This window comes from Hemitrygon akajei, chromosome 29 (genome assembly GCF_048418815.1).
Source record: "Hemitrygon akajei chromosome 29, sHemAka1.3, whole genome shotgun sequence".
Classification (NCBI taxonomy): Eukaryota; Metazoa; Chordata; class Chondrichthyes; order Myliobatiformes; family Dasyatidae; genus Hemitrygon; species Hemitrygon akajei.
In genome coordinates this window covers 15,524,909-15,550,186 of record NC_133152.1, presented here as the reverse complement: position 1 = coordinate 15,550,186, position 25,278 = coordinate 15,524,909, and the positions used below count along the sequence as shown (strand labels likewise).

General features: G+C 41.6%; 1 protein-coding gene across 2 annotated transcripts in view; it reads right to left on the bottom strand.

Annotated features, from left to right (window-relative positions):
• Positions 1-303: 303 nt before the first annotated feature.
• alpl (alkaline phosphatase, biomineralization associated) overlaps positions 304-25,278 on the bottom strand; it is a 74,426-nt gene continuing 49,451 nt past the window's right edge. For both annotated transcript variants that reach the window (XM_073031720.1, XM_073031721.1), the window contains 6 exons: positions 23,733-23,873; positions 17,980-18,049; positions 16,752-16,886; positions 13,166-13,357; positions 4,936-5,055; positions 304-2,721 (listed from right to left, as the gene is read on the bottom strand). In XM_073031720.1, the coding sequence (XP_072887821.1) occupies positions 2,441-2,721; positions 4,936-5,055; positions 13,166-13,357; positions 16,752-16,886; positions 17,980-18,049; positions 23,733-23,873 (939 nt within the window). In that variant the 3' untranslated portion in view covers positions 304-2,440. The remainder of the gene's footprint in view (positions 2,722-4,935; positions 5,056-13,165; positions 13,358-16,751; positions 16,887-17,979; positions 18,050-23,732; positions 23,874-25,278) is intronic.

Sequence of the window (25,278 nt, the reverse complement as noted above, 5' to 3'; positions counted from 1 at the left end):
CTGCAGTTCTACCACAGCTCATTTTGTCTTTCTGGAGCACTTAATTAATCCTCAGATGCCAAGATTGATATTGAACTCTTGGCCTCAGATAAATGGTTCAGTACTCAGCATTACTAACACAATATTATATTCAGTATATGCACTGCATTCCAAGATGCTACTTTAATGATTATGATGTGGTCTTCCCGACATGAGGAGACCTTTTTGCCAATCAGATGTTTTAACATCTGGTCATATGTAAGAATGAAAGAAATCTGTGAGTTCAATGGCCAGACGGTGAAAGAAATGAGGCTGTGAAAAGTATTTGATAAAACAGTCAAAACATTTTATTTTATAAAAGGTTTTTGTAACTTCAGAATGGTACATTGTTAACACAAGTGAACATAATCGGAAAGATATTTTATATCAGATTTACAGAATGTTTTATTTTTAATGTTTTGAATGTTGTGATGTTTCACTCCTCAATAATGTTTCGAGGGGATGACAAGCAAGGTTATCCTTATCCACATCTCTGTACGTTTCAAATCCATGACTTCTGCTAGTAACCCATGTCCTGATGGGAAAGTTGAAAGGTGAAGCCAAAATGAGTTCTAAAGCAGAACAGACATATTCAGGACTCCTGTCTAAAAAAACTTCACCTTGAAAATTGTGTTCGAGCTCCTTTGGGGAATCACGAGTTGTGATAATACAGAGCAGAACATCATAGCTGTCAAACCTGACACACTGAATGTATTCCCAGCAATGGTGCCCTTACACAGCCTCCAATTCCCAGCTATGACCACAGGTTACCTCACAGCTCCCAATACTAATAGTCATCTGGATTCCACCTCACTGATAAATGCATATGAGTGGAAATTGGCGTAAAGAATTAAAAACGCATGCAGACCCTTGACTTAATCTGAGATTGAACCAATTTATGGAACAGAGATAAAAAGATAAAAATGCTCTAAATTCTCCACAGGTCCAGCAACATTAATGGATAGACTAATAGATTTAATTCTTCACGTTGGAGAATGATCTGATGAATTGTCTTCAACCTGAAATATCAACTGTATTTCTCTCCCCGTGGATGCCGCCTGACCTTCTGAGTTTTTCCAGAGTTACCTGCTTTTATTTCAGACTTCTAGCATTCGAAAGTTTTTATTTTTGTTACAGAGATGCTTCATATGACTATTTAAAAAGGTATAAAGACGTTAAAAAAGGGTCTTCTGCAAGAGTAATGCTTAATGGCTTGGTACAAGAGCCCCAAAGTTTAGCTAGTGCCCTGTTCACAATACCTGAGGAACGTTTGACTTATGAAACAGATCAGTAAATGTAATTTCCTTAGCTTTTGCCCTATCCAGTATTTGAAAAATCCTTACTCTAGCATCATTCTGTCGTCTGAAGCCAAAGTAAGGCAAATCATTATTCCCTCATGATGCTTCCCATTAAGTGCTCAACAAATGGCAATCCACAGGAAATGGATTGTATTCATCTTCGCAAATGCCACTATGTTTTGGGTTAGGGTTTAGGGTGATGGAGGCAAGGTTTATTCCCTGGAGTACCTATAATCTAACTACTTGTCCTAGATTGCTCCTCCATAACAAAAAGGTAACTAGGTCAGTCACACATATCCCAAAAAAAATGGCTTGCACCAAGGGACAGCTTCCTTCATTAAAATAATAGCACCAAATCATACTAGACAACAGTTAATATTTCCTCCACCCACCCCTCACCTAATCCTTTTGCTAAGTATTTTGAAGCACTTTAAGCTCGAGAAGAACACAATGGTTAATGTAATAGCATCTCCATTTGGGAAAATGGAGAGATTGTCCAGCACTATTGCAAGAAAATATGATCTTTTTTTCAACATTTTGGGAATCTCATTATGATGAGTTGCTCTTATTCATACAGTGATTCAGGTCAATTTGGGGGTTTGCTTGAGTGTCGGTGCCAATTTAGGAGGACCTCGTTCTCTAACAAAGACCATGCCTTCAGGGTCTGGTCGCTCAGTATTCTAAACATGGACATTATCCATCCAGGATCCAGCAAACCTTTGGAGTCAGCTCTCCAGAAAACCAGCTACAACAAGTGAGGCCGCACTTAGAACTTACCTTTAAAACTTTATTTTGCTACGTAGTTAGCTAGTGGTTTTTTTTGTTTAAGGTTTGTGCCTTTATCTATAGGTCTCAATTTAAGGCTGTGTGGGAAGGTAAGGAGGTGAGGGAAGATGGTGGGGGTGGGGGTTTGAGGGGAATTGGTCATCTTGCTCCACGGAGCACTGTCATCAGGAAAGCCCCAGCTAATGAGTACTTCATATAGATGCACCAAAACCTTCCCATGACTCTTCCCGCTGACCACAATACTTCAGAAACTATAACCATTGCATTGAAAAGAGAGGGGCGGGATTCCTGACTAACAGGACAATCCATCCTGCAGCAAGTCCCAGAGAAAGGTGGTGCTAGACGCAGGTCAATAGTGCCAGCAGAGCTAACAAAACGGCATTGGTGCCCTGAGCAACCCATGCACTATTGTCACAAGGCACCGTGTTGAGTTCAGCACAGTGGTCCTTGTTCTGTCCGATGCAGGCTGCATACGCCATCACATGTGGTATGTAGTTCTGTTCGTGCACACTGTGGAAGAGGTGAGCCATTGGACCCTTCGCGAATATGGCAACGTCCTCTCCGCCGTGAGTCTCTTGTCTCAGGGGCACGGCCGACTGCGCCAGGTAATGGTTCTCGCCTGGAAAGGAACGTGGAGAGGCCGGTCGAGCAACAGAGAGGGGCAAGGGGAGAGTGGACAAAGCAGCAGGGGTGAGGGGGGGAGGAGAAGATGTAGGAGGAGAATGAGAGGGGAAGAGTGCAAGGAATGAGACCAAAAGGAAGAAGAAAACAAAGGGAGGGGCAAGGGAAAGAAAGAGAGAGAGAATAAAAAGAGTGAGAGAGCAAAGAAGTAGAAGAAAGAGAAAAGAGAACAAAGAATGGACAGAGAGCAGAGAGGGAAAAGGAAAGGGATGTGAGGCAGCAGAGGGGAGGAGGAGGAGGTATATAAAACACAACAAAAGTAGTTAGAATAAGCCTTTTCTGGACAGGTACACATGCTTTATTACTGAATATAAAGTGACAGCTGAGCAGCCTTAGATAACAGATTCATTTATTACACTTTTCTCCTCCCCCCCCCCCACCAAAGGTAATCAATAGCAGAATGTCCTGACTTTTCTGTAGCACATTGCTCCGGTCTACATTTGTTATCACGATCAATACCAGTGATTGGGTCCTCAATTAAATTCAAAAAAGGCATGGTGACAAGGCAACGAAATATAATCAGTCTAGATCTAACCTAACTCACTCTCTGACTGGGAACTGATTAAGAAGCCTACCCCTCCAATTCTTTCTCTTTCATGATGACTGCCTGCCCACACTCTGATTCACCATCTTCCATTACTCTCACTGCCATAATATTTCTGAAAATCTAATTCTTACAGGTTAGATTAACAGTAACTTAGAAGCATTAAATATTCTTAATTAATTGGCTTTTGGCAAATCCTACTTTAAAAGAAATTTTAGCATCTCTTTTCCTCCTATTAATTTCTACCTATTGATCTGGGATGTCAAAGATAATGTCAAAGGCAGCCTACTGTCACCTCATTCAGATGATCACATGGATTATCAATCTGAAATATTAATTATTTTCTCCCCGCAGATGCTGCCTGGCCTGTTGAGTATTTCTAACATTTTCTGTTTTGTTGTTACAGTCTTTTTATTTGCATCTTTCATTTCATTGCTTGGAGTGAGCACGGAGACACAGGAGCCACAGTTCCAGAAGAAGGGAATACCAATCCAGGGGAAAGAACCAAGTAGCTGCCTCTTACTCAGGAGCTAGTGAGACCAATTTACCCCTGCATTTAGTGACAGATCTGAGTCAGAAGGCTGTGGGATCAAATCTTCTTTTAGAAGCTTGAATACAAAGGTTGAGCTAACACCCAACCACATGTCACTGATGTAAAAGATCATCCCCTCAATAAGATCAAGGCAGATCTACCGCAAGATTATTTTCCTGCTCTTTCCCAATATCCTTGATGACCTCTTTTGAGAACAAAATATTTTGATCCCAGTTTTGAATGAATTAAAGGACTGAGCCCTTACAACCCTTGTAGAAGAAGCATTCGTCGTGTTCATAACCGAACCATTATTTGAGACTGTGTCCTCCCTGTCCCCACCTTCATTCCTCCTCCCGGTTCTGAGCTCTTCAGCCAGGGAAGAACTTCCTCCCTGTATCTACTCAGTCAAATCCTTTATGAAGTTTATATTTTACAATTAGCTCACATTTCATTCTCCTAAACTCAAAAGAGGAGAGGCCCAACCTACTCAATGTTCCTAATAAAAGAGACCGAGCATCCCAACAACCATTGCATTTCCTCTATAGCAAAGATAACAAGACAAATTAATGTCTTTTTGCCCTCTCAAGTGGGTAAAATTGTTTTTGTTATAACTTTAAAGAGCTATTCTCAGTTTCCTGGTTAATGTTTATCTACTTGATTTTTTTAAAAATCCGTCTTTCCAATCCATCTTGACCAACTTGCCCAATATCCAATGTAGTTTGCTGGGTATAGTTTTAAGACACTAGTTTCAAACCTAACCGAACTGTACTGAAAAGTTCTGTCATTTTATGACCACTCTTCCCCATAGACACCATTATTACAAGCTAATTAACTTCATCTCATTGCACAATTAGCTTAGTTTATTGCAATTGATCATGAAGCATGTTGTGTCTTCTAATTTTAATGTTGCAAATAAATGTACTATGAACTTGACAAGATGTTTTACAAGTGCAAAGAATTCCAGATCTGTGAGCTAGATACATCTAAATGCATCTAGTTAACATCTCACAGGTAAGGATTTCTTATGAGAAAGCACTCCCGGTTACTATATGTTAATCTCGTTTCTCAATACTTACTGATCTCGCTAGTTGAAACATTTGGTCTCTCTCCATTTTGTACTACATAGCCAGGTCCATTTCCGTATAATATCGAGGTGAATGACCTGTTGTCCACATCACTTAAAAAGGGAACAAGGCCTGGAAGAAAAAAAAGATGAGCCTGTAAAATTGAGACCTATGAACAGCACTCAAGTACACACTGGTACAATCAATAACATCAGTCCAGGTCATTTTACCAGAGTCACATCCCATTGCTTTTAATAATATGGGTTACACCGGTTATCCTACAGGCTCTGTATAAGCCCCACTGTGGTCAGTAATACCCTATTAGTTACATCAATTGTAATACAGATCCTACAAGTCTATATGTCAGTGTTACACATATAAGATGATTTGAAGATGAAATGAAAGCAGAAAACAGATCCCTGTCCTTGAGGAAATAACCTTACTGTGGTGGATTTGGAAATGGAACTGGGGTGAGACAGTGCTAGAAAATATTTTATTTAATTAGCTCCTTTTACAATCTGAGGATGCCCTGAAATATATAACCTCCTTAGTTAAATCTATAAATTTTATACTGTATCCAGACTTTCTTTAATAAACTGAATACAACATCTCAAAGCATGGAGTGTATTCCTTCCTCATGGATTACACTATATGCAGTACAGACCTCACAAATCATGGTACAAACAATATAATCCCCAAAATACAACCAATACAGGACCCAGGGGTTCAGAACAGTGAGTTACTCAGGGCATAAGGAGAAGTTTTCACAACTTTGGCTAGGTGAATTCCTGTTATTTCATCAAACATGATACAGAAAAATATACACATTTAATGTCTTTCAGTTAGTCCTGACAAAGGGTCTCAGCCCGAAACGTCGACTGTGCTTCTTCCTATAGATGCTGCCTGACCTGCTGCGTTCCACCAGCATTGTGTGTGTGTTGCTTGAATTTCCAGCATCTGCAGATTTCCTCATGTTCACATTTAATGCCCTTTTTCTTCATAGATCACCCTCATTAGGAATCAGGTTAATATTTAAGTTCTGAAATCTTTTATTAACTCAGATAACAAGAACATGAGGTTGGTGATCTGAGTGAGAAACCCATTCAGCCCAATTTATTTGTCCATGAAAATTCCAGAAACATCAGTGATGGGATGTAAAGGCTTCTGAAGTCACTGTAGGAGTTCACTGGATTCCATTCTAAAGAATGAGGTGAAAAATGACCTGATCCCCGATGACTTTATGACTTTGAATTTCTGTGAATGACGTTCACAGTGTTCAACTTGTAAGCCCTACTTCTTAAAATCGGAACTACTGTTTTCAGAGGGTTATGTGGGTGAATCTCATTAGAGTTACAAACAGATCACTCAATATTACCTGGCACACGTTGACATCACAGACTGTTCCACCACACATCATGGGCATCCCACCTATGTATTCTACAACTATATCTACATTTCAGAGATACTTCAGGCAAATTTCACAACTGAGAACTTATCAAATGCGTTGAGATGGTGTATTCAGTTTATTTAAAAAGTCTAGAAAAAAATTGGTTTTAACTGAGGCGTTGATATGTTTCAAGGCAGCCTGAGATTGGAAAAGCCACTAACTAAATAAAAAATTGTATAACACCGTCTCACACCAGTTCCATTTCCACATCTACCACAGTGAAGTTATCTCCTAGGGGAGGGAGATCTGTTTTATGCCTCCAGTTTCTTTTTCAGATCATCCCATTTTGATCAAGATGCTCAGTATACGACCATCACTGGGGTTCCAAATTTCATGTGTGTGTAGGAGATTTCTTATTCAGAGGAAAAATAAAGCTGAGATAGGAATTCAGAAAGCTTCAGTGAAGGGGAACTTGGATTGCAACATGTGCTTTGAGTCTTTTATTCAGTTATATTTTTAAAATTCTGGAAAAAAAATTGCCACTTTCAAATAAAGAGAGCAGTAGGTGATAGAAATATGAAGGCAAATTTTGACTCCATTCCTGTCCAGTTCCTCTGTACATACACTCCATCAGCACACAATCACTATTTTCATATTACCAGGAGAATTCAAGAACAAGAAATTCACACTCATCTAATCCAGGCAGTTTGAATATCACCGCACATACATGGTTAACATCGGTAATTACCCTTTGAGTGACAAAAATTGCTTCTACCAATCCCTCTCCCACTTTCTCTACTACTGAAAAGTAATTTGTTTTCTCTTTTTCCCTGTTCTGTTTAAGGATTCTGGATTTGTAACATGAGCTGTTTCTCTTTCTATGCTTCCTGACCTGCAGGATTGGAATGGAAGTCATTGAATCACCACCACCCATTACACAGCATGTAACAGAATTTGTATTTAGCCATGGGAAGGAACCTGCTTTTGCTCAGTGGGCTCCACCAGGTCTAAAGTATCTCACAGCCAAGCAATTACTCAGTCTTGGAAATCTAAACATTGCTCTACTAGAGGAGACTGTGGCTAATTTACATACATTGGATCCCTCAAGCAGCACTGGGATGTGGGTTCAAGGATATTCATCAATCATGGCACTGGGGGGAGTTACACTTATATGAATTGTTCCCATGGGAACATCTACATCCACCTGGGAAGTAAGACAATGTCACTGACATTGATCCTTTGGGTCTACAGTAAAAGGTCACATAACTTTGGAGTCTAACCACCAGAACTCAACAAACTCGGAACAATCTGATGTGTCAAGTTTTATTTCCAAACAATAAAAAGGTATATAAGATCTCAGAGGCATGATCTCAGATCAATCCCAAACAATTCTCAATGAGACAGCACCCCTAAACTTTGGAGGGGGGGGGCTGTCTTACTGTTTCTATTGCTGGCATCTTTTCAACTCTGAGAAACAGTGCAACGAACACAAAAAGGGAAGCCTTCAAAACAAGCCTGAAGAGGGAGGAGGAGCCCCCTCCCCCAACATTCGTCAAGACAGAGTTGTGTGTAATCAGAAGTTCAGGTAGCCAACAGACCAGGAGTGTTTTAGGGGTCAAAGAGCAAGATGGTTGGGTGGGGGGGGAACTAGTGCAAGAGGCAAGCAAAGTTACTTAGCATAATAGTGTTCTAATGTGCATTTACCCAACAAAACCATGGTTGTGTGGGGGGCATCAGTGCTTGATACTGCTAGCACAAGGTAAGATCCCAGGCAGTGCTCTAAAAGCATTGAGGCCAGGAATACAAGATGGAATTTCCCCAGTAATATAAAGTGACCCAGAATTTACTGTTATGTTTTTTTTTCCTGGAGGAAAAATGCAATTTAAATCACTTAGCAACGAAACAGATGGCTCTATGAAATCAAACTTCTTGCACAGGCTCTTCATATTATCCTCAGTAATGCTTTGTAGCCTCTGTCATGTTGTTTTTTGGCACTAGTATTGCAGAGATACCAGAACCGGACTTCTGAAGCGGCTCTCCTCTCACAGATTCAATCTCTGGACTCAAAATGCATGGAATGCCATCAGAAAAATATTAGATATCTAGTTTTGATGTTAACCCTTACAGTTGCCTCCATGCATTGATGTAAAGACTTGTTCCACCATCTTGGCACACCAGTGGGGGAGAAGCTGCATTAAGGTAGCAGAGAGAGGAACATCGGCGATGGAAGTTTGCACATAAGGTGCATATTGTTGACATAGAACATGGACATAGAATGATACCATGCTTTGGAATTGTTCCAAAGGACTGCAAAATTGCAAATACCACTCTACTCTTTAAGAAGGGTAGGATGCAGAAGAAAGACAATTACAGGACTGTTAGCCTGACTTCAGAGGTTGGGAAGACGTTGAAGTCCATTACTGAGGATGAGGTTTCAGGTTACTTGGAGGCAGATGACAAAATAGGCCAAAGTCAGCATGGCTTCCTTAAGGGGAAATCTTGCCTGACAAATCTGTTGGAATTCTTTGAGTATTAATAAGCTTCAAGAACTTGGCTTCAATGCATCCTTGTACAATTGGATCTTTAATTTCCTCACTTGCAGACCCCAGCCACCTCAGATATGGAGGCTGTGGAGGCCAAGTTATTGGCTATATTTAAAGTGGAGACTGACAGTTTCTAGATTAGCTTGGACTTCAAAGGTTACAGGGAGAAGGCAGGTCTTATATAGTAGCGAAGGACTGTAGATTTAGAGGATATAGTTAGCATACAGAGATTATTTTCAATGCATTCAGAATGCAAATAGAATGAAATAGGCATTACATACAACAAATTAAATCAGCTTATCATTTATCACAGACCAGGACTGGGCACAAAGCACTAGGATTAGGACTAAGGCAACAAATCAATTTGATGCTATCATCCACCACTCATAGTGTAGAGCGATGCTCCATCTTGAACTGATAGAAGGCTTTTGCTTTGAAAAAGGAGTATGGCCCCAACATGATAGTTGGTAAAGTCTGTCTTAGCATTTCTGACCTCTCTATCAACATCAAATTCAAGCCAGAGCTACTCTCACCTCCAATAATAACATGTAGATTAAGGTTGTTCCACCTAACGTCAACTTTTAGATAATGGAATGTAGAACAGGGTTTTAATGTTCAAGGAAACAATATTGTAGTTGACTAATGCCCAGATGTGAGGTTTGTCACACAGTTAAATATTGCTGAATAAGAATGCCATTTACTGGCAGAATGCTTGTTAGATGTATGTGAGAGGTTGAATAACAAAGTCCTGCTGCATCATGCAAAATTCCAGCAACAGTAAAAGGCTTCCTGTTGAATAATTCCCAGTGAAGGGTCAAACTGCTAACTGTCCCAATGAACAGTTTTATGTTGGGCAAAGGGAGGCAACAAAAGGTACGCTGCTGTCACAGCAGCTTTGTAAAAGGGATGCAGTAAAACAGTAAACCAATCTGCATCATTTATGAATCTGTTCAAACCGCACTCAAAATTAATGCATCTTCTTTGTACTTTTATTTTGCATTCCAGCCTACATAGCCTCCATCCTTCTGATAATTTAGCCCAAAGCATTGCACTCACCACAGTGTTCACAAGGTGTTGTGTAGTTACCACTATATCTGTTGCTTATATATTGCTCTTGCTGTGTCACTACACCCTATGATTCCATGAACAACACAATGCCATATCCATTGACAAATGTTATGTACTTGAACACTAATTCTGTCTAGAAATTGAAAAGTTGCAAAGATGGAAATCTGAAATGTAAAAAAGAACAAATTGCTGGATACACTCAGCAGGTCAGGCAGCATCTCCGGAAAGTGAAAAATAACATATTTATTTCAGCCCAATCATCCTTTGACAGGACAAGAGAGAAAACAAGCTAGCTTGAAGTTTCAGAGAGTTGGACGGGGTGGAATAGACAAAAGGAATTACCCTAATAAAGTGAGATCAGCATTTCTAAGGTGATATGCTGTTTACGAATGCAATTGTTTGCTAGATAAATGAGGGAAATTAGGAGAGAGAATACCACCAAACAGCATGTAAAAGCAGTGAAATGGAGATTATAACTGTAGAAAATGCTAAGCAGATCAGACAGGATTAGCGGAAACCTAGTAAATCTTTGTGATCTTCTACATCATCCAGTTTTCTGAAATGGTTGTTACATTTTTATCCAAATGGTACCTACTATTACACATTGTAGAAAATAATCTGCCGTTTTGGGCAATTTTCTTACATTGTATAATAAATACCACACTCACCACACCTTTTAACCACACTGCCACACCATAAGGCAGATTCATCAGCCCAGCTCTCTGCTTCAAGAAACTATGGTCAGATCCTTGCCAAATTAACAAAAGTGGTAACTCCAAATGGAATTCAGGAAATTAATTTAAGTGAAATTCACTCGTGTTTATACCATGACCTCATGCTGACCTTATTATCACAGATCAAAAAAAAGTACAGCAAACTATTAAGTAAGATGTCCACTGTTAAGGAGGCTCTGATTTGCTGACCTGGTGTACTCTTCCCTTTAAGGTGGAAAATCTTGGAGTTAGTTGAAGAATAACAGTTCCATTGTCCTTCAAGGTGAAACACAGAACAATATAACCCAGGGGGTAGTTATTCCCCCAAACCAACTTCACTTGGAGAATTGTGCTCAGTTCTGGTCATCTATTTATAGGAAGGGTGTGACAGTTTTTGAGAGGGTGCAGAGGAGATTCACCAGGATGCTGGCAGGATTAGAGAGCTTCTCTTATGAGGAAAAGTTGGGTGAGTTACTGCTTTCCTTTTTGGAACTAAGGAGGATAAGAGGTGAATTGATACAGGTGTATAAGATGTCAAGAGGCATAAATAGATGGACAGCCAATGCCTTTTTCTCAGAGTGGCAAAGACCAACACAAGAGGGCATAATTTTAATGTAAGTGGAGGGAAGTATAGGGGGTTGTAGGAGGTAAGATTTATTTATTTTTTATATATACACAGAGAGTAGTATGTGCATGGAATGCACTGCCAGGGAGAGTTGGTCTTGGGATAGATACATGGTTGAAAGGAAAATGGAGGAGTACCTGGGAGGGAAGGGGTAAGTTGATCTTGGAGTAGGTTAAAGGTTCGACACAATGTGTTGGTCAGGGGTTTCCAACCTTTTTTAAAAAAATGCCCTGGGCCAATATCATTAAGCAAGGGGTCCATGAAGCCTAGGTTGGGAACCACTGACATAAGGGCTTGTCCTGTGCTGGTTTCTAATTCTTGCACATGTGACCTCCGTTTGATTTCAGCGATACAGGTGGCCATTATGTATTAAATGCTCTTTACACTGGGAATTCACACTGGTTGCTGTTCCACTGTGGAAAAATTCAACCTCCTCACATCTACATTTCAGGCTAAAATTAGAGCACATTTTGCATCTAATCTAATATTCAGGTATTTCTCACTTCTGCTCAATATGCACATACTCTTTAAACCAAGGGCAATATTTACTTGCTTTGGCCGTATATTTTCCCAGTGGACATACAGAAAACAGCAGCTGTTAACCCAAGTAAAACTATTTACCTATTGCAAAACTCGGCTTTTTCTCCTTGGACCGATGGAGGATCCATCTGGTGACCTGATAGAGGTGTATAAGATGATGAGGGGCATTGATCATGTGATAGTCAGAGGCTTTTTCCCAGGGCTGAAATGGCTGCCACAAGAGGACACAGATTTAAGGTGCTTGGGAGTAGGTACAGAGGAGATGTCAGGGGTAAGTTTTTCACTCAGGGAGTGGTGAGTGCGTGGAATGGGCTGCCAGCGATGGTGGTTGCTGATATGATAGGGTCTTTTAAGAGACTTTTGGATAGGTACATGGAGCTTAGAAACATAGAGGGCTATGGGGAAATCTAGTAACTTCTAAGGTAGGGACATGTTTGGCACAACTTTGTGGGCCGAAGGGCCTGTATTGTGCTGTAGGTTTTCTATGTTTCTAAAACATTCAACCCATCACGTCCATACTGTATTCCACTGGGACAATCCCAGCGAGCCCTGCAACTAATTCTCTCTCACATGTCCATTAACTCTCCTGAGGTTCTTTAGGGTAATTTACCTACTAACCTACCAACAGACCTTTCATGCATGAGAGGAAATTAAAGCATTTGGGGAAACCCATAGACAGTCAAAGAACGACCCGTAAATCCTACACAGATGATACTGGGGGCAGGATTGATCTTGGTCATTGAAGAACCGGGGGAGGGGGGGGGAGGGTTGCTCTGAATGAAGACAATTAACTCACAACTCAGATTAAACTTTTACAGGTATTCATGCTAATCAGTTCCCTTCTGCTGGAAACTGGGCACCAGCAAATTTGGATCCCTAACAAAGCTGGGTGCAGCCGTAATTCATTGCTTAATTAATGAAGCGCTGAGTTCCTGTGCAAAAGGGAAACATTTTGCTTTTACATTCCCTTCTGCAATTCACCCAGTTAATTTGTGGACTTCCAAACCACAAGTCGTTTGACAAAATTCGCAGCAGCACAAGGACTGTCAGCAGAATCGCTGCAAAATTCTTATCCTGAAACTCATCATTAACAGATTCCCTGAGGTCTGCGGGTTGGAGTTTGAATGACTTACTTCAAATGTTTGAGTCAACACGCTGAGCAGACAGACCAGACTGAATTTAAGTTACACTTAGGCTGACATGTAAATGCACTCGAGGAGCATTGGTTTTCACTTGAACACAGGTAAACCTATTGCAAAATCCACAGCAGCAATTTTAAAACATAAGAGAGTCTTTATTCTCAATAATTCCACCTTTCTTAGGCTGATGACTCAACGAATTATTAAGAGTCCGCTACTGAACTCACCAAATATATTGCTTCCTCTAAATGTATAGCCGCCAAAGGTAAAAACGTGAGAATGGTCAGCAGTAATGACTGTTAATGTGTCAGTGTCTCTCGTCAATGTGCCAGCCCTCCCAATGGCTTTGTCCATCTCCACTGCTTCGTATAGAGCCATCTTGGCTTTCCCTTCATGATGCCCATGGTCTATCCTGCCACCTGCAGAAGGAAATATTTATTCATTAGATTGAGAGAGAAGCCTGAAAAGTTTCTGCACTCAGGAAAGGAATGAACACTTCGTGCAATACTTTGGGAAGGGCGTAAAAGTCTGAAGGACCAACATCTCACCAGGAAAGAGAATCAGCAAAAGGCCAACCCACAAGAGGAGGCTTCACCCATTAAGGAAGGATGTGGTGCAGAGATTGGCGCATTGTGTTGCAATTAGGGGATTTACTTTGCAAAGGAACTGATTAGAACCCCATTATAAAGATGAGGTTTTGGGGTACTTGAATGAACATGATAAAGTAGGCCAAAGTCAGCATGGTTTCCTTTTGGAATTTTTTAAGGAAATAACAAGCATGACAGACAAAGGAGAGTCAGTGGATGTTGTTCAACTTGGACTTTCTGAAGGTCTTTGATAACACGCCCCATATGAGGTTGCTAAACAAGTTAAAACCCACAGTAAGGAAAGAACATTGACTGTTCAGCAGGAGGCAAAGAGTGGGAATAAGGAGAGGCTTTTCTGGTTGGCTGCTGGTGACTAGTGGTGTTCTGCAGGGGTCAGTGTTGGAACCACTTCTTCTCACATTTTATGTCAGTGATTTAGATGACAGAATTGATGGCTTTCTCGCCCAGATTATGAACAGCTATACAAGGATAGGTAGAGCAGCAGGTAGTGTTGTGTAAGCAGGGGGTTTGCAGAAGAACTTAAACAAATTGAGAGAATGGGCAAAGAAGAGACAGATGGAAGATAGTAATGGGAAGTGTATGGTCATGCACTTTGGTAGGAGGAGTAAAGGCTTGGACTACTTTCCAAATGGGGAGAAAATTCAGAATTCAGAGGTGCAAAGGGACTTGGGAGTTTTCATGCAGGATTCCCTAAAGATTAACTTGCAGGTTGAGTCAGTGGTAAGGACAGTATTGTTATCATTCATTTCGAAACGACTAGAATATAATGTAATGTGAGGCCTTCTAAGGCATTGGATAGACCACATTTGAAGTATTGTGAGCAATTTTTGGTGCCTTTATCTAAGAAAAGATATGAAGGCATTGGGGAGGAGGTTCACAAAAACTGATTCTGGGAATGAAAGCATTAACACATGAGGAGTGTTTGATGGCTCTGGGCCTGTACATGCTAGAGTTGAAAAGAATGAGAGGTATCGCATTGAAACTTGTTGAACATTGAAAGATAGAGTGGAAGCGTCGAGGATGTTTCATATAGTGGGGGAGTGTAGCACCAGAGGGCATAGTCTCAGGATCCAAGGGCATCCCTTTAGAATAGTGAGGAGGAATTTCTTTAGCCAGAGGATGGTGAATCTGGGGAATTCATTGCCACAGATGGCTGTGGTGGCCAAGTCAATGGGTACATTTAAAGTGGAGGTTTATAGGTTCTTGATTAGCAAGGGTGTCAAAGGTTATGAGAAGAAGGCAGGTAAATGGGGTTGAGAAGGATGAAAAAAAAAATCAGCCATGGTGGAATAGCGGAGCATCCTGAATGGGCTGAATGCACTAATTCTATTTCTGTGTCATATGGTCTTTTTGAAAATGATTAATCCTGAGTATGGTCAACAGTGAATACGCAGGGAAAATCTTGGCCTAATGGGGTGGTAAGATCATGGGCTATTTTGCTGACACCCAATTCCATTGTACTGGGAATGGAGCAGCAAAAATATTCCCTTTAAAATTTTTGCCCACTGAGGTTCAAGGTAGGTGGGAGGGACAGGCAGCAATGTTAAGTGTTCTGGTGTCTGGGGAATGACATAATCCCAATCACAACTAATGTAGAAACAGCTTCAGAAACACATCAGGAAACACCCAACTAAATATCCTGAGTGAATGTGAGCAACCTGTAATTATGTAGTGCTCCAAGAACAGCTAATTTTGAACCAAGTTCTACTCCAGGTACAGCCAACTTTCAATTCTGGAATGCCAAAAAGACAGCATTGTGCAAATCAATTTCTTGAGGCCCAAAACTTGAGGTCAACCTTGTGCACAGAGCCAGGAACGTGTGGCTAACGTGTGTAATTTAAAAGTGGCACATTGAGTTTAATGGATTTTCCTGCTTCTAATTTCCTCTTCTAAAGAGAGTGAGGTGGTGGTGACAGAGCTACAGGCATCTCAGACACCAGAATATTTAGATTGTTGGCAGTCTCATCCATCCATCCTAAATTTATTGCCATCTGTCAAAAAATCTGAAAGAAGTCTTTTTGCTTTTGTGTTTCAAGCAGAGTGTCACCCATTGGGAGTGAACATTAGAAAAGAATAATGATGTTACCCACAGTATTAGCATCTCCAACTCTATCTATCACATGCACATTCCCAAGTTGATCTACACCCTCTGACATTTCTAAAACTAGTCCCAACTCATGATATTGCAAGATCTAACCTGTGACATTCTTAATCTTAGCTTGAAATATTTTAAACTTTTATTCTAATATTATTATTTCTAAACTTTAAACCATAATACTCCCAATTCAGACATGTATGATTCCTTGTCCTCTGTTGTGGTGTTCCAACCTGTCATATTCTTGACCCTAACTCAACCAACTTTGAAAATAACTATAATTCAGTTCTGAATGGATTACAATGAGGTGATCAATATGAGTTTCATGCACTCTGAAACTAAAATTAATTTATTGGATGTTGGCACCACTAATTGTCCATCACTGATGTCTCTTAGCAAGGTAATGGGAACCACCTTGACAGCCCACTGCATTCTTTATGGTGCAAGGGTCCATGTGGTGACAGTTGGGAAGGAGTTCCAGGATCGTAAAGTAGTTGAAACTGAAAGAGCAGCAAATGATTTCCAAATGTGCTTGGAGTGGTGTTTTTTTTAATGGTTGTCCAGCACCCTTGTCCTTCTCAGGATATATGTACTAAATACTAGGAATGAAGCTATCAAGTTCCTGGAGTATGCATATCTTTCAGATGTCATATTTTCTTATGAGAAAGAAGAAAGCTATTCAGTCAATGCCAACTCTGAGTCAACCCATTTCCCAATAATTTACCCTACATGCAGTTCTCCTCACTTCCATCAACTTCCTGCAGATGCTACGCTCACCTACATAGCTAAGGACAATTTATGGTAAACAATTAGCCTTCAAGCTAGCACTCTTAAGGTGCAAGGGAGAACCCATGGTTACAGGGAGAGCTTCCAAACTCCATACAGTCATCACACAAGGTCAGGTTCTAACATGGGTCCCTGGAGCTACATAGTGCCAGTTCCCAATACTGGTTTTGATCTTCCTCTCTCTTTCCCACTCCCTCACATTCTTATGCGTCTTACTAGAAGAGAAAGAATGCAATTTAGGTTTTGCTTATTTCAATTCCATTTAAGGTCTATTTCAACCCTAGCAAAGATGTTCCTTCATCTGGAAGATACCCATGCACTGACCTTCCACTAGTAAGAAGAAGCCTTTTGGATTCTTGCTCAAAATCCTAATAGCTACTGTTACCATCTCTTCGAGCGAGGGGTCAGAAGTTTTATTTCTTTCCAGCTCATACTGCAGGTCACCATATTCAAAAAGTCCTGGGAGACAGATAGAGAAACATAGGTTGAGCATATGTCAATCACCAGTATTCATAAACAGTGTTTGGCTATTGTATTACCTAGAGACAAAACTAAGCTCAATCAACATTAGGAAACAAAATATAAATAATCTCAAGTCACTATTTCAAAATAGAATGGGAAAATCGCCTTTGTATCTTTGACAATATTTACCTTAGAAATAGATGTTATTGTCATTGCAATTTTGATGGAGTATCATTTCACAACAGTGCAAAGCATTGGTGTGACTACACTTGGAATATTTTGTGCAATTCTGGTCATCAGTGGTAGGAAAGATGCGATTAAGATGGGAAAGGTACTGCGATTGAAGGGTTTGAGCTAAAAGGAGAGACTGGATAGACAGGGTCATTTGATTTCTTGGATCATAGCAGTCTAAAGGGAGACTTCTTAGAGGTATATAAAATCTTAAGGGACATAGATAAGGTCTTTATCCCAGGATAGGGGAGTCCAGAACTAGATGGCATAGGTTGAAGATGATGGGGGAAAATTTTAAGGGGTCCTGACAGGCAAAGTTTTTATAATGAGTGGGTGGATATATGGAATGAGCTGCCAGAAGTAGCAGATAGAAGTATGCTTACAACATCAAAAACACAGGAATATAGAGTCAAGACAGTTTTGAGGAATACGGATTTCTCACATGTAGTGACAAATGTCACCCTATAAACACAAGTTCCTATTACTTTTAAGGATCTTTCAATAGACTTATACAATCCATCAGTTTTAATTTGTGACAGCTGCAAATTAAGAAGTTTCCCTGTTACAAATGATGGCCAGGCCACCAATAGCAGCAGGTCACCAGAACCCCAAAGGTTATTGAGGAAATACTCAAGCCACTATTAGTCAAAACTCCATCAATAAAGCAGTCAGCCACTGAGAACAAGAAGCCTCCCATTTCTTTTCAGGTTTTGTGTTGAGCTTGACTGAGATCATACAGATCACCTTGCTGCCTCTTGGAATCAGAAAAGGGACACTATAAAACACTAGCCAGGCTAAATTCCTTCCGAGCAGAGAACAGTCAAACTGAACTACACCATATAAAACCTGTGTAGCTTACCCATTAGGTGGTCCACTTTGTTCAGGTCGAGTTTTTTCAGCTGCTCCCTGTTCCAGACATAATGAGCTCTCTGAGGAAATAAAATAATCTGTTATTGTATTATCCACAAAGAACAATGCAGAATCTTCCAGTCAGAGCAACTTATCAACAGGAAACAGTGGAAAGACTTATCAGGTCAGGGAAGAACTTCAATTCTCGATCCACTCCAACTCCCACCATTTCCTCTGCATTGATATACTGAGGTAGTGCTGGCGCGTGGCCTAGTGGGCAAGGCATCAGACTAGTAACCTGAAGGTCACTGGTTCGAGCCTCAGCTGAGGCAGCGTGTTTGTGTCCTTGAGCAAGGCACTTAACAACACATTGCTCTGCGACGTCACTGGTGCCAAGCTGCATGGGTCCTAGTGCCCTTCCCTTGGACAAGATCAGTGGCATAGAGAGGGGAAGGCCTGCAGCTTGGGCAACTGCTGGTCTCCCATACAACCCTGCCCAGGCCTGCGCCCTGGAAACTCCAGGTGCAGATCCATGGTCTCACGAGACTGACGGATGCCACCACCACGATATACTGAGGTCCAATGGGAACAACATCTAACCATCTGTCTGGAGGCAGCTTTTCAAACTCACTATTAAATTCTCCAACACAAGGTAACTTGCTATTTCTGCTGTAGTTTAAATACCCCTTTGGCATTTTCTCTCTCTATTAATACCCCTGGGCTGCAGGGCATGTTCCAAGCCCCACTATTAGCCACACATAACACAAACATAATCACCTTCTTAGTGCCTCCATTAATCGATTAGACCTGGCCTTACCCTATTACAGTTGTTCCCCTTGTCCTAACCTTCCCTCACTACCATCCACCCCAGTCCACCCTTCCCTTCAAACTCTCTTTTTAATCGCTCTCTCTCCCCCAGTTCTAATGAAGAATCTCCACCATGAGAATGTTAAACTGTTTCTCTTTCCTCAGACCTGCTGGATTTTTTCCAGCATTTTTGTTTGTATTTCAGATTTCCAGCCTTAGCAATGTTTTTATTTGTTGTTTTTCAGACCAACTTATCTTCCTGTTATTCTTCAGAAGAAATATTCATTCAGAACACCATGCACATTTGGGGAAAAACTTCACTTCCAGACAAAAGCAATTGGCAGATTAATAACGTTGCAGGAGACGGCAATACACTTCTAAATCGTTAAAGGAGGAGGGTGGTGGGGAGGGGAAATATGGGGCAGGAGTGTAGCAATCGTATTTAAATGTGGAGTGGAGAACTTTCAACCAGCTAATAACAGCTAGTTCCCTCATATTAAAGCAAAACACATATATCTTGGATGGCAGTATTGTAAATATCTGTTGTTGTCTTAACATTAGTTTCGAGAAGTTAAAAAAAAGTAAAAATTTCCTTTTGAGAACCAAGCAACAACAATCACATCACTAATCCATGCAATCAGCCCCAATTCTGGTCAGAATGTCAACATTCAATTGATTTTGGGAAATGAGAAGTCATAGATTTGATCGTCTATTTTTGTCTATGTTCTGATTGGAAAACCTGGAATTGGCACAGGTGACTCTGGTTTCTAAATCGCTTCTTCACAGTTGCATCTGTCCATCCATGTATCAGATTAATTAACTGTCACCTCTTGGATTTATTGCAAGGCAACTGGACTGGATTCATCACATTTCCATCTCCATAATGAGGAGGTTTTTTTTCTTTGTTCTACCTTATGGTAAACTTGTGCTTTGAGATACTTGATCACAAGTGTTCACCCTCTGTAATGAAGCTCTTAACTGATGAAGAAATGTTCAGTATTTAGGTCTGCCTGTTAATCCGCAGTTCCACTTACACTGTGTTGTTTACATGCCAGGTGTGATATTCACATTTTAACAGTTATACAGGTGCTCTCAGTAACAGGATTATCTCCAATTATAGTAGTTTCTTCCATAATTAAAGTATTGTGGACAAGAGAAGAGCTTCACAGTGAGATGACCGAAGGTGTCAGCTCGATTTACAGTGTGGGACAAAACTGGACCCCTTAGACAGAGGGAGAAACAGACATCAAAGAGCCAAGCTTTAGATGAGGTTGAGTGGAGGGAGCAGTGGGCTGGTGTTTAGATGGAAGTGGGGATATTCTGGATAGTGCTCTAATGCTTAGGAGGGGAGGCAGAAGAAGAGATACAGGATGTACCAACACATTATCTAATATTGGGGCAACGAAGTCCCAGGAGGGTGGAAGATAAAAGAAATATGACACAGGCAAAACACTGAATAGTTGGTGGCAAATTGTGAGGATTCAGAGTCTTGGGTTTTATAGATTGGAGTGAAATCTCTCCTACCATCCCCCACCCAAGTTCAGGTAGAAGATACCAAAGCTTAAGAATACCTACCACCAGGCTCATGGACAGCTTCAATCAGAGTCTTGAAATGAGAATTCTCAAACCCTACAAGTTGAAACTTTAATAACCCAGTCCACCAAGTCTTGGCCCTCGCACCTTATTTGTCTATCTGCACTATCGCTGTAAACACAGCACTATATTCAGCATTCTTCCTTTTACTACATTAATGGACTTCTGAATGGAATGATCTGTCTGTGTGGAAAGCAAACAAAAGTTTTTCACTGTATTGCTGTACAATGCGAGGGGTGAGTGACACCGCTGTCTGTCAGGGTTAGCCATGGATGTGGCTTCCAAAAGGTCTAGATACGCAAACCTGGGCAGTATGATATAGAGAGCATGTAGCAAGCTCCCCTCTCCACGCATCTGATGAGCCCAAAGGAACGGCACAGACTGATACAGTTTGGTACCAGCAGCGTCGCAGGAGTTGCTAGTCAGCGTTGAACTCAATTTAGGACAGCCTTAGGGACTCCAGCTCCGGGTTGTTCCCCCTCACGGTTTATTCCCGAAGCCTTCCCCACGAGTTGGTATAGCTGCAAGGCAGCGGAGGTTTGAGATCAGAGTTTTACTTCTCCTAGATGAGCTGCCAGCCATGGCTGATGAGCCCCATCTGCCTGAAGCGACTGGTTTTAAGGCACCAGTTACCCCGCCTTTGCCCCTTCTCCTGTCAGTAGAAATGGTTCCACCGGGCTTAGTAGCCGAGTCACATGTGAAGGCAAGGAGCTGGACTTGGTTGTCAGAGGCTCTCTGAGGCGCATGCCATTGGGAATGTTTAATAGGTAGTGGGAGCCATCCTCAGCTATAACAACCTTAAGGAACGCTGTACAGATAACAATAATAAACCAATTCCATTATCAACAGATTAGGGGTGTCAAGATGGAGTCAGTTCACGGAAGGTGTGGGATTACTAAAGGGAAGTAACTGACCTGTTTTTAGCTGATGCACTTGTCCATTGCTGTTTGGGAAAATTACTGGTGGTCTGAAGGACAATGATGCCCTATTACCCATAAGTGATCCATAAAGGACACTGCATAATGAACAATGTCATCTTACTCACCCATAATAATGAAATCCTCAGTGGCATAAGCATGATTCACACCATGAAGCACTCAGTCAATTTTACAGACTGAGGTGAAACAACACAGAAATAATTTTTATGGCCTTTCATTCTGGGGAAAGTATTAATTTTCAAAGGGATAATGCTAAAACAAAAACTTATGAGAATAGGTTGAGTGAACCCGGCCTTTTCTCCTTGGAGCGACGGAGGATGAGAGGTGACCTGATAGAGGTGTATAAGATGATGAGAGGCATTGATCGTGTGGATAGTCAGAGGCTTTTTCCCAGGGCTGAAATGGTTGCCACAAGAAGACACAGGCTTAAGGTGCTAGGGAGTAGGTACAGAGGAGATATCAGGGGTAAATTTTTTACTCAGAGTGGTGAATGCATGGAATGGGCTGCCAGCAACAGTGATGGAGGCGGATACGATAGGATCTTTTAAAAGACTTTTGGACAGGTACATGGAGCTTAGTAAAATTGAGGGCTATAGGTAAGCCTAGTAATTTCTAAGGTCGGGACATGTTCAGCACAACTTTGTGAGCTAAAGGGCCTGTATTGTGCTGTAGGATTTCTATGTTATGTTGTACAATCTGATTTCTATGCCCTTGAATTTATATTGCACTTTTAACACAATTAAATATCTCACGGTGTTTCGAAGAAGCAAAATCAAACAATAGCTGGCAGCAAGCCAAGTGAGGAGACATCCTGAGCAACAAGCACTCCGCTGCAGAACCCAGCAGGTGAAACAGCATCTGAGGGGCGAAAGGAAACAGCAACATTTCAACCCAAAACATCAACTTTCCTCCCACAGATGCTGCTTCACCAGAGTTCTTCCAGCAGATTGTTGGCGGCGCCCGTTTCTAGCAGCTGCGGTCCCTTATGTTTCCAGGAGGCCCCAGTCTAGTGTGTGTAAATAGACAAAACCACAGCCACCGTGCGACAAAGGAAGCTGAAGGCAAGGGACCCAGATTAATGCAAAGTGCTGGAGGATTGGGTCTGTGTTTAGTAATGAGGATGAAGTCCACTTTAAAGATTATATGAGCTGGACACTGCAGACCACATCGTGAATATCTGTGTGGTTCAAAATTGAAGGACAGTTGCAATATTCTAAAAGGAAGTAATGATATCAAGGGAAAACAGATTTGAAAAATAAACTTTGAATGGGGAAAGAGGGAGAGGAAAACAAGTGGAGAAAATGTCTGCAGGCAGCTGAGCAAGATAAACAGTAATAGTACAGATGGGATCAAAGGTATCCTGCTGGGTGTCAGGCCCAAGTCAATGAGTTCTACTTTAACCATCTGACAGCTATAGTCACAAACACAAGGAAATCTGCCTCACCCCCATCCCTTTCATTTCGCACACATCTGCCCTCACCCCATCCTCCCACTGCCACACAAGGGATAGGTTTCCTTTTTGTCCTCACCTACCATCCCACAAGCCTCCACATCCAGCACGTAATTCTCCGTAACTTCGGCCATCTTCAACAGGATCCCACCACCAAGAATATCTTTCCCTACCCCCCCACCACTTTCCGCAGGGATTGCTCCCTACGCGAATCCCTTGTCCGTTCGTCCCTCCCCACTGATCTCCCTCCTGGCACTTATCCTTGCAAGCGGAACAAGTGCTTCACCTGCCCCCTTCACTACCATTCTGGGCCCCAAACAGTCCTTCCAGGTGAGGTGGCACTTCACTTGAGAGCCTGTTGGGGTCAGCTACTGTATCCAGTGCTCCCAGTGTGGCCGCCTGTATATCAGTGAGACCGATGTAGATTTGGAGACTGCTCTGTCAAGCACCTTCGCTCTGTTCAGTGGCCACCCACTTCAATTCTACTTCCCATTCACGTTCCAACATGTCAGTCCCTGGCCTCCTCTACGGCAGCGATGAGGTCACACTCAGGTTGGAGGAACAACACCTTATATTCTGTCTGGGTAGCCTCCAACCTGATGGCATGAACATCAATTCCTTGAACTTCCAGTGAATGCTCCCCATTCTTGTTTCCCTCTCACACCTTCTCTCCTTAGCTATCCTCTGGCACTTCACCCCCTTCCCTTCTTCCACAGTCTTCCCCTTTCTCCACTTCCTTATCTTTTTCACTAATCAAATCCCCAGCTCTTCACTTCTTCCTCCCCTCCCCACCTTCTTATCCTGACTTCTCCCCTTCGTTGCCATCCCCGATGAAGAGTCTTGGCCCGAAACGTCAACTCTTTGATCTTTTCCAGGGATGCTGCCAGGCCTGCTGAGTTTTGCATAGGGAATAAATCTGAATGATTAAATTAAGCAGTTTACAAAGCTGTTTGTTGGACTGAACTATTGGCCTACCTTGCCCCTTTTAATATGTTTCCATTCTTCCACCAAGTTCTTCCCATCAAGCCGGGAGCCATTAGCTTTCCACTCATCCGGATATTCAACATCAGGGGTGTCTCTTGGGAACATATACTTTCTGCCGCCACCCATTATCACCTAGTTCAGGATTAAGAAATCAAAGAAAATATATTTCAAAGATATGGACCGATTTGGAGTTCCCAGTCAATAGTATATACTTCAGATAACTTAACAAGCATGGATCATATACAATCAATTTATCTGCAGGAGCTTTAATTCTCAGTTGATCTTCAATGTGACAACCTGAATTAATCTCACTCTTGATCCAGGATAGGACTTCTTAAAGAAACTTTCCACCAATGAATCACCCAAATATCATTGAAAAGAGTATTCTCAGCATTTGCTGGTACTGTTACTGATAGTGAATATTGAGTAGTGACCTTTCAGGGGTGGTTTCTGCAGTCTCAGCTCAGGATCAGGTTCTGTATTGTTAGCCCATCACACACACACCATCCAGGAACCCATTCACCAGCCAGGGGATGAAGCACTACCCATAAAGTTCACACAGTCCCAAGGTGCCACATCAAAAATGGGCACTCAAATGCCATTTAAGCCTCAAAAAATAGTTTTTCTGGTTAAATACTAAAGCCAAACTCCTATCTGTTTTGGTTATTTCAAGGCCTGCTGAAGAATCAGATTGGACAGATCCTCGGAAGGAGGTACTTGATTTAATATTTGTCTATCCATTGCCGCAGTTCTTAGCACAACTGAAGGGGCAGACGAGAGGAAGGGCCTTTCTGTCTCATCACTGAATGAAACACATTCAGAGAATCCCAATGGGAAGCAAGTGTCAAGCCAGTGAAATGGCAACAAACACATTCAGGCTGGTTAAACAGCAAATACACTTGGCAGCCATCCCTTGCAGATGGCATTTATTGAACAGTAGGTTTCTTGATTAGTGCGCATTTTCAATTCTGCAAATGAATTGCGAGATTGTTCCAACTTCGAAATTCTGCAAACTCAAAGCTGCATTTTTTTTTGATTTTGCCTTTGACGCACTATTTAACGATGGATCACGTGAATGCTTATCCCCCCTGTTCAACTGGTTGAAGATACAATGGTCCTTTAGGAGCGTCACACAGCCAAGATCACAATTTATGAATTACCAGACTTATAATAACAAATGATGCGCTGTCTGCTATAGACAATAGACAATAAGTGCAGAAGTAGACCATTTGGCTCTTCGAGCCTGTACAGCCATTCTGAGATCATGGCTGATCATCTACTATCAATACCCGGTTCCTGCCTTGTCCCCATATCCCTTGATTCCCCTATCCATAAGATACCTATTTAGCTCCTTCTTGAAAGCATCCAGAGAATTGGCCTCCACTGCCTTTTGAGGCAGTGCATTCCAGACCCCCACAACTCTCTTGAAGAAGTTTTTCCTTAACTCTGTCCTAAATGACCTACCCCTTATTCTCAAACCATGCCCTCTGGTACTGGACTCTCCCAGTATCTGGAACATATTTCCTGCCTCTATCTT